The 14,961-nt window shown below is 43.0% G+C and overlaps 1 protein-coding gene across 4 annotated transcripts in view; it reads right to left on the bottom strand.

Moving 5' to 3' along the window:
* The window catches only part of SEMA5A (semaphorin 5A), a 557,148-nt gene that overhangs the window by 305,419 nt on the left and 236,768 nt on the right, over positions 1-14,961 (bottom strand). For all 4 annotated transcript variants that reach the window (XM_060400273.1, XM_060400274.1, XM_027980170.2 and 1 more), the window contains one exon: positions 6,441-6,540. In XM_060400273.1, coding sequence (XP_060256256.1) covers positions 6,441-6,540 — 100 coding nt within the window. The remainder of the gene's footprint in view (positions 1-6,440; positions 6,541-14,961) is intronic.

Here is a 14,961-nt window from a genome sequence, read left to right as displayed (position 1 = left end):
ACCCATTCATTTAAAGCGATCTTATGACACTATATGCTTGGAATACTTAAAGAAAATTCAGTACCAGCATAACAAAAAGCAAGTTAATCTTTTTTTTTTCTTTTTATCTTTGTTTTTGTAGATTCAAATCATGGGCAAAACAATGGGCTAAAATAATATACAAATGTTTCAAGACCAGTTTTCTGTGAACGTAAGAGAGACCAAGCTCTGCCTTGAAAGCAGGTATATTTTAGCTTTTGTTTTTGATAGAAAACATGCTGATTTGAAATCTATACTATTTTTCACACAGATATGTACAGAAATATCTTTCAATATATGGAACTCGTCCATTGACCATAATGGTAAGTCAGAGGACTCTATACCAGGCACATTCACAACTCTTGGCTGGTACCCATGTTGAATCAGGTGGGCAAGGAAACCCATGCAACCCCATTACCTTTTCAATTAATATTTTTATGCAGTTCCCATTGTGTGATGCAATTTTAAAATTTAAAAACTTTTTAAAAATGAAATAAAAAATTTCCCAAGACATACATAAATCTTATGTTTTATCATCAATTATGATTTTTTACCTGACCCAGTACTGGGTCTGGAGAGGGAAATGGCAACCCACTTCAGTGTTCTTGCCTGGAGAATCCCATGGATGGAGGAACCTGGTAGGCTGCAGTCCATAGGGTCTCTAGGAGTCGGACACGACTGAGCGACTTCACTTTGACCTTTCACTTTCACTCATTGGAGAAGGAAATGGCAACCCACTCCAGTATTCTTGTCTGGAGAATCCCAGGTATGGGGGAGCCTGGTGGGCTGCCGTCTATGGGGTCGCACAGGGTCGGACATGACTGAAGCGACTCAGCAGCAGCAACAGTACTGGGTCTATGGGCTTCAATTCTGTCCTCTCAATCACTGGCAGATGGGTGGGCCTCCTGGACTCACAAGTGCTTGTGTAAGAGCTCAGAGATGAGTGTTCTTACCAAAATATCATAGATTGCAAGAGCGTGCTCTTCAGTGATAGGTTTCTATTACATAGAAGCTTGTTAGAGAAGAGGAAGATAATCAGAAATCAAATTATAGGAAGAAAATGAATGAGAGACCAAGAAGCAAACAAAAGCTGAAAGAAGCTCATGCTCTCTCTGAGGAAAGAACTCTTTTTTTCTTACTATTTATTGTATGGCTTTACACTTTACAAAAATATGGCTAATTTGTAAACACTCTAATTGCTGTCAAACACCTTTTGGTGTGTAGATCAAGTTAGTTGCCACTTGGAATAACACTTGAATTCAATACAGAATCACTAGCTATCCATACACTAAGCCGAAACACTAAAGACAGATTCATTGGGAGCAGAAAATGTCGTTACTCTCCCTTTGATCTACTGTTACAGTCCTATACACAGTGAAACTGGAAGTTGAACCAACTTTGTGAAATAGTATTACTGTGAATTATTATCATTACTTTTATAATTATCCATGCAAAAACCTCTAAGCCTTCAACATAGCCTTTCATTTAAATTTTCACACACACGTATACCTATATAGACGTATATGTGTGTATACGTGCATGTGTGCATGTGTGCTAAGTCGCTTCAGTCATGTCCAACTCCTTGCGACCCCATAGACTGTAGCCTGCAAGGCTCCTCTCTGTTCATGGGCTTCTCCAGGCAATACTGGAGTGGGTTGCCATGCCCTTCTCCAGGGGATCTTCCTGACCCAGGGATTGAACCTGTATCCCTTAAGTCTCCTGCAATGGTAGAGGGTTCTTTACCACTAGCGCCACCTGGGAAGCCCATGTATATGTACACATAAATATATGAATGTGTTTATATATATATACACACACAAAATGGAAACTGTTTTTAGTAGGTCTTTTTTAGAAAAAACATATACAAACCATCCATAAAATATTGTCCCAACATATAAACAAATAGAAATGAAATACTGTGGGAAAATAACTGAAAAGGTTAACTGCGATTATTTCTGAAATTGTGTTTTTTCTTTATGCTTTACAGTACTTTCTACTTTCTCTAAAATGAAAGTGCCTGAGTCTCATCACTGAAAATACAAACATCTTTAATTTTTAAAGAGGCATGGGTAAAATAGGATATGAGTATCAATGCTTTTAAAATAATATGAAAGATAATGTGCATCTTGGAACTGATAAATTTAAGGATCCTTCCAGACACTGCATGAATTCAGATGCAACTACCTCTGGTACCACATAGCCACAAATCACCTAAAGAGACGTGGTTTTTGAATTGATTTTGCTTGTTTTGCTTTTTGTTTTTGTTTTGGGAACAAGAGAACTTTTTGCAAGGAACACAAAGAATGTTTACCTGAATTCAGTTTCAGGAACATAAAGTACCACTGGTATAAAGTGAAACCACCCAACAATAATAATTAATAATAATAAACACCCAATAAACCAGCAATGGCTTTACAATGCCTAGTACTAATTATGAAAAAATAAAAAGACTATCATTGTAGTTTTTCACCACTGACATATTTAAACAACTAAAGATTTCTAAAATATACACCTGCCACCTAAACCTTTTTTGCTGGGTCAAGCCCTCCCAAACAGGAATCTGACGGCTGGGTTACTTTTAAAGTTTTATAACTGGCTCACATTCCCACTTAAACTTTCTGAGCCTAATCTCCCCATGTGTATCTTAGGTAAAATTGCTATTCTCCACACATGGTGATATCTGCCCGAAAGGCAGATGTGCACATATGCCAAAGCCCACATAGACCCACACAGCTTCCCCACCACTGCGGGCTTACAGGATGCCTGTTTCTGTGACAATCACTTTTCCTGGATTATTTCACCTAATCCTCACAACAGCTGAAAGGGATAGAAATAAATATATCAGTTTTAAAGAGAAGAAAATTAGACTCTCAAATGGGCTCAAGGTCACACAGTTAAGCAAGTCTGCCTACTTCCTTCTTTGCCATCAAGTAACCACGATGCATTATATCCTGCTTTAGAACAGAAAACACAGCCCATGCTCCTAGGGGTGCTCATCTGCAGTTCAAGTTTAACTGCGCATGCCGGACTTCTATGTGCTAAGTCTGGCAATGCTATTGCTCCTGGTCATCATGCCATAGTATATGCCAGGGTGATTCAGTGGGTAATCCAATCCCTCCCACGTCTGGGCTGGGACTGTGCTGAGGGGAGATGGATGCAGATCTTGAGAAACTCTAGGATGGAGACCTCCAGGGGGGTCAGAATGGAGATTTTCAAGGACACTGAGTAGGAAACCTTCAGGCAGGCTCTGATGGAGAGCTCAAGGAATAACGGGATCGATCCCTCCACCCATAGTGGGATGGAGACTGTCAGGAACAGGAGTTCCCCAGGAACAATTCTCAGGTGTTGTCCGAAGCCAGAACAGAACGATGGTGATGTCTCTTCCAAATCTTAGTTTTCTCAGGGGCTTCTCATATCCGCATTAGGAGAAATCTGTGTCCTTGACCAAAAGCCTACCACTTGCAGAGTGTCGGCACGTATGTGAGGCAGCCGTGTCCCTATAGCGTGAAGGACGCCCAGAAACAATGGAGAGTCTTTTGAGTCAAGTTCACAGGAACACTATTTCCAAAGTTAGCTGGAGTGGAATGAGAGATGCAGGACTCTGCAACACCGGTTGGGGTCACATTTGCACCTGCTATGCCAGCCGGCAACCTCTTCCCCTTGGCTGAGGGTGAGAGTCCATTCGCTCTAAGGATAAACTTCGGGGCTTAGAGAGTGCTGCTCACCGTGTCCTTGTGCAAATCTGGGCATCTGAATAAGTGCGCTACAACCCCACTCCCTTTTCCGTAAGTGTCCTACCAAATACAGACATATCCAAGTCAAATCCTGGAAATATAGACAATGAGTCAACAGAAATCTTTGAACTTCTAGCCAAAGAGAAACTGTGCTACATCTTAGAGAAACAAGAAAAGACAGATCAGGTTACGAGCACACTGCAATGTTTAAAATGGAAAACTGACAAGGACCTACTGTATAGCACAGGGAACTCTGCTCAGTATCACGTGCCAGTCTGGATGCCAGGGGAGTTTGGGGGAGAATGGATACCTGTATATGTATGGCTGAGTGCCTTTGCTATTCACCTGAATCTGTCTCAACATTATTAACCAGCTCCGACTCTTTGCGACCCCATGGACTGTAGCCTACCAGGCTCCTCTGTCCATGGGATTTTCCAGGCAATAGTACTGGAGTGGATTGCCATTTCCTTCTCCAAGGGATCTTCCCAACTCAAGGATCGAACCCGGGTCTCCCACATTGTAGACAGACGCTTTACCATCTGAGCCACCAGGGAAGTCCTATAATAATTAATTAATTAGTTGGCTCAGTCCTGTCTGACTTTTTGCGACCCCACGGACAGTAGCCTGCGAGGCTCCTCTGTCCATGGAATTTTCCAGGCTAGAGTACTGGAGTGGGTTGCCATTTCCTTCTCCAGGGGATCTTCCTGACCCAGAGATTAAACCTGGGTCTCCCATATTGCAGGCAAATGCTTTACCATCTGAGCCACCAGGGAAGCTCTAACCAGCTATACCCCAGTATAAGAAGGTTAAAGCTTGGGGGAAAAAAGACAGACACATCCTCCACCATGCAGTACTTCACCATCTGACAACGGGGAAGGGGAGCGTTGAAACGTGACGAACAATAATACAGTAAGGGCAGTAAGGAAGGCAGGTGGCCGGTGTGCTAGCCGACTGTGCAGGGCAGGGAACATGGCAGCTCAGGCCCAGAGGCGGGCCCTTGAGCCAGATCCCTGCAAGGAGCAGGGGTTCCCCCAATGGGTATCCTGGGACGGCGGTTGGAGGCAAGCTAATAATCCAGGAAAGCACAAGAGGGTATCAAGTCCCAGAGGCAAGAGAATGAACATTTTCTAGTTGTGGGCAACGTAAATAACTCCACACGCCTGGACTATGTGAGAATAAAAATGATGTGTGTCTCTCTGGCCTGCAGGACCATAAGCCAGAGGTTCCCATAGACCACACCAAAGAGCTAACAGATGATTCCTGGATTGAATAATATTTCTGCAACATACGTGAAGGCAAACAAGTTGTACGTGCTCCAGAAGGAGCGACTGAGGAGGGTATTTGTAAAAGATGACTTTGGCCATGGTATGCAAAAGGAAGAGAAATTCCAGAGGCCTGCAATGTATGGCCAAGGCTCCCAATGATGGAATTTGATGAAAGTCAGCATCAGAAACCCCCATTGCAGTGCCAGTGGCCTAAAGGCAATAAAAACCCCACATAAGCCCTCCCAAATTTACTGTCCATTCAATAAACACTGAAAGAGATGCCAGTGGCACGCTAAGTGCCAGGAACTAAGCCAACTCTGTCTACTCATTTAAGCGACAACCACACATCTCAAGTCTTCAAGTGTTAAGTGGATGCACACGATCTTCTTAACATCTGAGAGCAAATGCAGTGATTCTAGAAACTGTTCTGTGTCCGTCCAGGGTGCTCAGAGCCTAAGCCAGATTTAGCTGCACTCAGGTAGAAATTCCACAACCACTCTTGCTATGAAAGGTACATTTCATCATCTAGTAAATTTGGCCAAAAAAGATAATGTACACTCACTCTTCTGCCCAGAGTACTTTCCTCGGCTGCCAGAAGAGTTCACATCCACAAATCACCTCTTAACGTTATTACATCATTTCTCCTAAGAGACGAATAGAAAATATTTTATCTCCACCGGTCTCAAAACACACTGACAAGATAGGTGATTTGAAGTCAGGGAGGATGCACGTTTTCTGAGGAAGTCATGGCGAATGTCAGGGATACAAGACTAGATCTGTTCTGATCGGGTTCCAGTGGCCACACCACCCAGCTGGAAGGTCAGGCATTGACTTGGACTCAGAAGCACGGGCTCTTTAAAAGAAATAAACAACAGCAACTCCCTTGAATTCTCAGTTGACTGGCAATCAGCATAACAGAGGTCACAAAGAAAGATAGCAACAGATGTCGGAATGGACATCAAGGCCTCCTGTTCTCAAGAACTGTGCTAAACTGAGAAATAAGAACATGCTGTTTGGAGCAGACAGTCTGGGTCTGAAAGCGGGGACCATTTGTTATTAGACATAATAAATGTGTCTCTGGAATAACATATTTATCCAATTTCTGCCTCAGTTTCCTCATCTCTAACACAGGGATGGTGATAATACCTACCTCTCAGGTGTCATAGGAGGAAAAAAATACTGAATTAATTCATGTTAGAACAGCTCCCAGCACTTGGGTATAAAGAGTAGCAGTCCTCCTATTAGAAGTAGCATGTTCAGAAAAAAAGAAGTAGCCTGTTCATGACATTCTTACATGGAACTTCATTCTGAGATGAACTATTACTTAGCACTCGTCAACTCCGGCAGGGATGCTTGCGTGTAACTGCAGAGATGTAAAATGAAGTCGAAAATATCTGCAAGGGCAAAACGTCAGATCTCTCACCTTGCTCCTACAACAAGTTCTTTCTGTCCTGGATCAAATGTTAACTGCGAGAAATCCACAGCATTCTTCGCTCTGAACTCCCGCAACCAGGGGCCAATTTCTAAACAGGAAAAATAAATAAATAAGAAGATAAAAATGAATATTTTTTTACCCCCTCAGGGGACCCACAGAGAATGCACACGAGGTAGCAAACATTACATTTCAGAGAGGATTTGGAGGTCCCCCGACGGATGGCTTGGGGGTCACTGGAGGTTTCTGTCAGGATGTCACAAAAGCCACACTGAGAACGTGTAAAACACAGAGGACAGCCACCCAGTAAAAAGGGAGCAAGACGCCAAGGCTGGGCTGTGATTTACAAGCCAGATGTGCGTGTTCCTATAGGATCTGGGCTGGGCAGACAATAACACAACATTCACAGGGCTCATCAGAGGAATACCGAATGCAAACAAGACCATTTCCTGTGCAGCCTGGTGGGTAGGGGCCACAGAAGTAGAGAAATCACAACAGTCCCCATCTGGAAAAAGGACAAACACAGGAGCACCATTTGCCTTCTTCCAACGTGGACATTCCATTTCCCTGGCCTGTGAGTTTCAATGTAAGCCCCGTGATTAGACTAGTTAAACATATTCAGTCCTTTCTGGATGAGAAATTCACAGTAACTCCTGACCTCATTTACATTTTTTCTATGGAAAATCAGAAAACAGCCACTCTTTTCAGACTGGTTTTTGTTTTTTTTTTTTTTTTAACAAGCTCTGTTAACTCCTATGAGGCAACCTTCAGCCTAGGGTCCAGTTATTATAACATGACAGTACTGGAAAAGGTGAGAACTCGGCTTTATGAGCCGTTTTTGCAACTTTCATTAGCTGGTTTCTTTCACCAAAAAAGTCTTCAGGGAGTTGCCTGCCAGTTGTGCGGAACCTGATCATTATCCTTGACAATTAACCACTTGATCTGACTGTCTTTTTCCTTGGGTTTAATATTCTGAGTGGCATCACTCTGATGAAACAGGGGCATGAAAACGGGCAAATCCACACAGCTATTGGTTTGAGGAAACAACTGTGCCACACAGAAATAATCTCATTCCACAAAAACAGATGCTAAAAACAGATCTAATATGCCCCTGTCCTAAGACATGTCCTGTAGAAAGGCCTTTGTTGACATGAAGGAGGAAGATTATTTTCAAGCAATTGTTTTGTGAAACAAATGTAGAATTCTCTAATATCAGTTATTGGCAGGGAGTGGCAGGGGGGGAATGAAATGAACTGAAAAGTTCTAGTCTACTTAAAGCAAACCAAGGCTGAGTTATACAGAGATCTGTATTTAGTTTTTGAAATTTTAATGTATACTGTATCTTGATTCTTTTTAGTATTTTATATAAAGTTTTTCATTTTATAGGCAAGTCTATTTTTAAAAAATACCTATTTGCAGCAAAATAAGTACAAGGTCCTAGAGCTATGAAAAAGCTGTCATAAACAGTCTATTTTAGGAGTTTTTAATTTAGTTAGGGAACCAGCACTAATATCTTCTTTAAACACAGTATCTATAGATACAGGGCTTCCCTGATGGCTCAGATGGTAAAGAGCCTGTCTGTAATGCGGGAGACCCAGGTTCGATCCCTGGGTTGGGAAGATCTCCTGGAGGAGGAAATGGTAACCTGCTCCAGTATTCTAGCCTGGAGAATTCCACAGATAAAAGATCTTTACAGTTATTTGCAGGTTTACAGGAAATATTCATACATAGAAAGGAGAGATGTTCGGGGCCTTAGGAACCAGAAAAGGAAAGATCTGACCAGAAACTGACAGAACAGCTGTGTTCTAGAGGAAGCAAGTGAGCCACGTGGGAGATCTGATGCCCCCTGTGGCCATAATGGAGAAGGCAATGGCAACCCACTCCAGTACTCTTGCCTGGAAAATCCCATGGAGCCTGGTGGGCTGCAGTCCATGGGGTCGCGAAGAGTCAGACACGACTGAGCGACTTCACTTTCACTTTTCACTTTCATGCACTGGAGAAGGAAATGGCAACCCACTCCAGTGCTCTTGCCTGGAGAATCCCAGGGGCAGCAGAGCCTGGTGGGCTGCCATCTGTGGGGTCGCACAGAGTCGGACACGACTGAAGTGACTTAGCAGTGGCCATAATTGGTATTGCTCATCTTCACTTCTATGGACCCCTGTTCAGTTTCTCTATCTGCAGGAGATGATTCCTAAGGCTCTTGGGACCACATCGCTCACTGTGATGCCTGCAGCACTAAGGTACAGTAACTTGAATGTGATGAGTGATACTGAATGTGTGGAACAAAAAAGTAAGAATAAGCAAGTGAATTCAAGAGAATTAAAACTGAAAAGAAAGAGAAAAAAGAGAAGAGAGAAAGGGAAATGAAATGGCAACTGAAGAAATGATGGGAAAGGTACATTGAAATATAACTGTAAAAAATTCACTTCCAGGTTAAAAAGTCTAGAATGGACCTCACCTGTGATAGCAAGGCTCTGAGAAGGTTGCAAGCAAGCACTTCACACACAAAGCAAATATCTTAGGAATACAAAAGGGGCATTGACAGGCAGAAAAGAGGACCGAATGGAGGCAAGAACATCAGCTTTACAAACTAAAACTGATACAATTTAGGCAATGGCTGTGAAAATGCAACGAGGATGTGATGTGAGAGTCTGGTTGGCTGGATAACTAATTGAAGAGGCCAAGGGGAATGAGTTATTGAAAAGAAAAATAGTTCTGAGATTCACTGAAGAGGAGAATATGATGAGTGAGACATAGATGTTGGGATAAGACTGGTTTTAGAGAAAGCTAATGGCTTCAGAGTCCCTTGGACTGCAAGGAGATCCAACCAGTCCATTCTGAAGGAGATCAGCCCTGGGATTTCTTTGGAGGGAATGATGCTGACGCTGAAACTCCAGTACTTTGGCCACCTCATGCAAAGAGTTGACTCATTGGAAAAGACTCTGATGCTGGGAGGGATTGGGGGCAGGAGGAGAAGGGGACGACAGAGGATGAGATGGCTGGATGGCATCATGGACTCGATGGACGTGAGTCTGAGTGAACTCCAGGAGTTGGTGATGGACAGGGAGGCCTGGCGTGCTGCGATTCATGGGGTCGCAAAAAGTCAGACATGACTGAGTGACTGAAATGAACTGAACTGAACTGAATGGCTTCAGGGACAACCATGTAAAATGTCATTCATGAAAAATTTCCAGTGACACTGACTTCAGAGCCAGTCATTGCTAAGCATCTCTAAGACCTAGAAGTGTCCAATCAGTTGTTTTAGTTCCAGAGGCTCAACCTACAGATAGAAAACCCAGGACCAGGGAGTCCCAGCAGGACTACAGTCTAAGGCTAAGGTCTAAGGCTTCATCCTCCCAAACTCACAGCTGCCAAAGCCGGGCATACATGCCACATCCAAGGCACTGAGGGCGACTAGGTGGTGTGAGGGCAGAGCAGAAGGCCAAGAGCTGACCCTTCTGTCCCAGGAGTGGAAACATGAGCAACATAAATGGAGAGAAAGCTATGAAGAGATGGGGGAAGAAAACCAGTCAGCTGGTCTATCATGTATTCACCTTTCTTCTCACTGAGAAGAATCGGAAGACAGTCGCCAAAGGAACCCGATGAAGAGACATATTCCAGGCTTTGGTACCTATGCTGAACAACAGGAAAGTGCTTACATTACTTCCTAAAGCAACCTCAAGTAAATAAAAAGGACCATATTAAGAGGGGAAAATGAGTTCACATCATAGCATTCTTTCAATATTATTCAATTCTCCTTACTTAAATGTCTAATGAACTCACCCATTAAAACTATATATATTTATGGTTAACACTGGATCAAAGTCGGGCAATACATACGTTCCCTTCTTTTCTGATTTCCCTGTATGTTCTTCCAGAAGGTCGGAATATCTCGAATTTGCATAACGCATGGCCGCCTACTCTACTGGTGGCCATGAGGGCCTAGATGGGAAGTTCCTGCCCCAGTCCATCTCTCCAGATGAAAAAATGCCTGCATCAATACCCACCCTGTCAAATTCCGCTATGAAATCAGAATCATGGTGTTCCATCCGCCTTTTCAAAGACCAGTCCCTCCAACTTTATTTCAACACCATCGCTTCCTCTTCAGTCCTTTCCCTAGTTTATCTCTTTTATCCTCTCTTATCTCCAATGTTGCCAGGTTCCTTCGTCTCTCCCTATATGAATATGCATACTCCTTGCATTTAAAAAAATATTTTAAAACACATTTCCTTTACACTCTTTTGTGATTACAGTTTCAAACACCCAAACAATAAACTCCAAAGTGCAGTATGTTAAAAAGAGCTGCAGGCTTGGTTTTAGAAGCAAGTATTGCCAACTGCTTAAGGAACCTATAAGACCAATTTCATATAAATTATTTCAGAGAATAAACAAAGAGATAAAGCTTCTCTTCTCTCTGCAGTTTGGAGGCTATAATGATCTTGATAAATTTGATACTGAGGTTGAACAGGACATTATGAAAAAATGAAAAGGGTGGGCAACTCTCACTTAAGAACTGGGCTGAACACATTCCTAAGGAAATACTTGGATTAGCATCTGACACACAGAGATACGGACACAAACACACACAAATTCATATGGTATAGGGTTTATTCTGGAGATATGACATCAGAAAATCTACTAGCAGCGTTCACCACCACAGTAATGGATTTTCACAGTAACACGAAAAATTCTCAAAGCTGCTTTCTAAGGACACAGAAAATGAATAGTTATGGATGCATAAGAAGAGCTATGAGAGAACAAAGTCAAGTCAGGTAGGGGAGGAGAGATCACCAGGGCAGGTGGTGGTGAACAAGCTCACTGGATACAAAAGAAAGGCCAGGGAGAGTGAGATAGCGAGGGTGGCACACAGCACGTGGGGTCTGGGAGAGACATCATCCGCAGGGACACTGACTTTCTTAACGCATCTCACTTTCCCCAAATGATGAGCTTCCCTCCCCTACACCATCCCTTTCTTCTGATCTTGCTGGGAGACCCATAGGATGAAATGGAACTTAAATATCACAGCCAATATGACCACTGTTTGAAAGTCAAGTAGTGCCATTAAATCTATAAACACATATTGAATATTTTATATATTTTTTAAATATTTGATATTAATCATCTTAGCTAATTTATTCATTACACAAACATGATTGTTGAAATATGGCCTCTGGCAGTGACTTTCTGCCACAGAATTAGCTGTGATGATTCATATTTGCCTTCTCTTAATACTATAAGGGCACCCACATATAGCTCAAAAAACAGTCTAGCAGAAGTGTACTGATTCAATTTTTTAAAGCAGCCAGCTTCAAAAAATGATTCCTTTCATGAACATGTACCAGTATTACTAAATTTGGTCTAAACAACTGGCAGACATAAATTCCCTACTTTAACTCTGTTCAAGTTTGTCTTTCCTCATTCCTGAGTCACTCAGTTCAGTCACTCAGTCGTGTCCAACTCTTTGCGACCCCATGGACTGCAACACGCCAGGCCTCCCTGTCGATCACCAACTCCCAGAGCTTACTCAAACTCATGTCCATTGAGTTGGTGATGCCATCTAACCATCTCATCCCCTGTCATTCCCTTCTCCTCCTGCCCTCAATCTATTCCAGCATCAGGGTGTTTTCAAATGAGTCGGTTCTTCACATCAGGTGGCTAAAAGTATTGGAGTTTCAGCTTCAGCATCATTCCTTCCAGTGAACACCCAGGACTGATTTCCTTTAGGATGGACTGGTTGGATCTCCTTGCAGTCCAAGGGACTCTCAAGAGTCTTCTCCAACACCACAGTTCAAAAGCATCGATCCTTCAGCGCTCAGCCTTCCTTATGGTCCAGCTCTCACATCCGGACGTGACCACAGGAAAAACCACATCCTTGACCAGACGGACCTTTGTTGGCATTCTCATCACCACCCCCATCCCCACCAAAAAGAAGGAAAAGAAAAAAGAGTAAAAGTTACTTTTTAAAAAAAAAAAAAAAGCAAAAACTCTAAAGTTGTCCAAGTTAGTGATGACTGTATGTTAAGAAAGCCTTTTAGAGCCTGATAAGTAAGAATCACAGGAGACTCTGCTGTTGAAGAACAGTATTTGTCCAAAACCTGACAGTCAGTCCAAATATCAGACTCCTGGCTCCTCCATGGGCTGAAGGCTTCAGAGCAGACTGTCTGCAGATCAAGCTGATTTGTGGGCAAGCTCCGAGGAGGAGAGTGGCTCTGGGTAGCCTGAGTTTCAGTCTTCATTCTTTCAAACCTTAGTCAATTAAGCAACTAGGAAAGCAGGATGGTAAAACTTCTTTGGGAAACTTGAAACCCATATTGGAAACTGAGTCACAGGCTAAACTGGATGGGTCTGGGGGATGGTGGCTAAAGATTGTTGAAAGGCACAGGTAGCAACATACATATCTTGAAATGAAAACAGCAAATCAAGGCCTACTGTTTTCAATTCTAATAAGTTATATGTTGGTTTTAAACTATATCTAGTACTGCACATGGAAATAATAATAATGCTAATAATATGATGACTGGTAAAGTCGATAACAAAAGGGGCTAACATTTACATAGTATACGCCACCTGCCAGGTGCTATTCTATGCACTTCGCATGTATTAAGTCTTGTATTTCTCCACCCACCCTATTACAGGTGAGCAAACCGAGTCTTGCTGAGATCAATAGGAGTGATATTCAGCTTCTAGTATTGCAGCTATGGTTTTTAGCCCCACACTCAACTCAAACTACAGTGCACCTGAAATGTAGCTTCCTATGCGACACATTTGGAAAATAACAGGAAGAAAGAAAAATCAAAGACTTCTACACTTTGAAAATGAGTTTATCACCATTGCTTTGGGCTTCCTGGTGGCCCAGAAGGTAAAGAATCCGCCTACAATGTAGGATACCCAGGTTCCATGCCTGGGTTGGGAAGATCTCCCATTGCTTTATACTATTAAGCAAAAACTGCCACCCACTGAGTTTAGTAAATAATACACTTGTTGGGCTTCCCTGATAGCACAGTTGGTAAAGAATCCACCTGCAATGTAGGAGACCCTGGTTCCATACCTGCGGCAGGAAGATCCCCTGGAGAAAGGATAGGCTACCCACTCCAGCATTCTTGGGCTTCCTTTGTGACTCAGCTGGTAAAGAATCTGCCTGCAAGGCAGGAGACCTGGGTTCAATCCCTGGGTTGAGAAGATCCCCTGGAGAAGGGAAAGGATACCCACACCAGTATTCTGGCCTGAAGAAGTCCATGGACTATATAGTTCATGGGGTAGCAATGAGCTGGACACAACTGAGCGACTTTCACTTTACTTCACCCTAATTGTATTTACTGTTGTTATTACTAATAATGATGATCTGTATGTTAAGATCTATAGGAAAAAAGCATTCACCATTTTCCCTGTGCTGTGTGCTCAGTCATGTCCTACTCTTTGCAGCCCCATGGACTCTAGCCCACCAGGCTGCTCTGTCCATGGATTTTGCCACGCAAGAATACTGGAGATGGTTGCCATTTCCTTCTCCAGGAGATCTTCCCACCCAGGAGTCGAACCCCTGTCCCTTCTGTCTGCTGTGTTGGTAGGCAGATCATTTACTACTAGTGCCACCTCGAGGTTTTATGATTCAAGGGTTGTGATATAAATAAGGCAGGGGGAGAGAAAATGTCACTAACTATTTGCTGCTTTACAGGATGAAGAACATTCTGGAATGAAAAGGCAGGGCGGAAGCCATGGTTTTGATTTCTCAGTAGATTAAGCCACTCGACTCTGATCTGGGGGTATAGGACACTGTCCCAAATGTGCAGGAGCAGGGTCCTCACCTCCCCCAGAGGGCACACCCCTGGGCAGGGCCAGCGGGGGGAAAGGGCAGGGAGGACTCTGAGCTTAGCATGTGGAGGCTCTCCCTGTCTGACCTTCTCCCAGGCTGTGAAAGAGCCATCCTACCTCAAAGACACCTATTACTCTCTGAAGTTGGCCTGCGTCGCCCCGCCATGGACTTCATTTTCAGCTTCAGTGCATTACATGAACCATTCTATCAAATGCAATCTGAGCTCAAAATATGATTGGAAAACAGAGGAGTGGAATTTTAAAAAGCCCTAAGAAGAATAGCATGGCAGGCCTGGGCTGTTCACTCCTCTGTCTCCATTTTTCTCCAACCCTTTCTCATCTGCCTTTCCAGGCCTGTTTCACCAAACAATCATTCAGAAGAAGGCAATGCAGAACAGTCACTTCAGGGAGTGGTTTGATGGCAGCTCCAAGCCCTGGTTCACCCCCGTGAATAAGATACACTCAGGCTTTTGAGACCTGAGTCCTGATTCCTGTCTGAAATTCTTCAAGTGATTATCATAGATTTCAGCCCCCAAGTCTCATGTGGTTGCTCAGCAGCAGATCAAGAAAAAAATTATAATAATAAAAATGTCATCTGGAGGAAACATGCAAATCCACAAGCATAAATGTTTGTGAATCAGAATAACTGATGTCTCTTATTTATACTTTTTAAAAAACTATATTTTCCGTGTTTGAACTATCC

Source organism: Ovis aries, chromosome 16 (genome assembly GCF_016772045.2).
Source record: "Ovis aries strain OAR_USU_Benz2616 breed Rambouillet chromosome 16, ARS-UI_Ramb_v3.0, whole genome shotgun sequence".
In the NCBI taxonomy this organism is placed as follows: Eukaryota; Metazoa; Chordata; class Mammalia; order Artiodactyla; family Bovidae; genus Ovis; species Ovis aries.
Note: the sequence above shows the minus strand (reverse complement) of the source record. Positions and strands in the feature narration are given on the sequence as shown.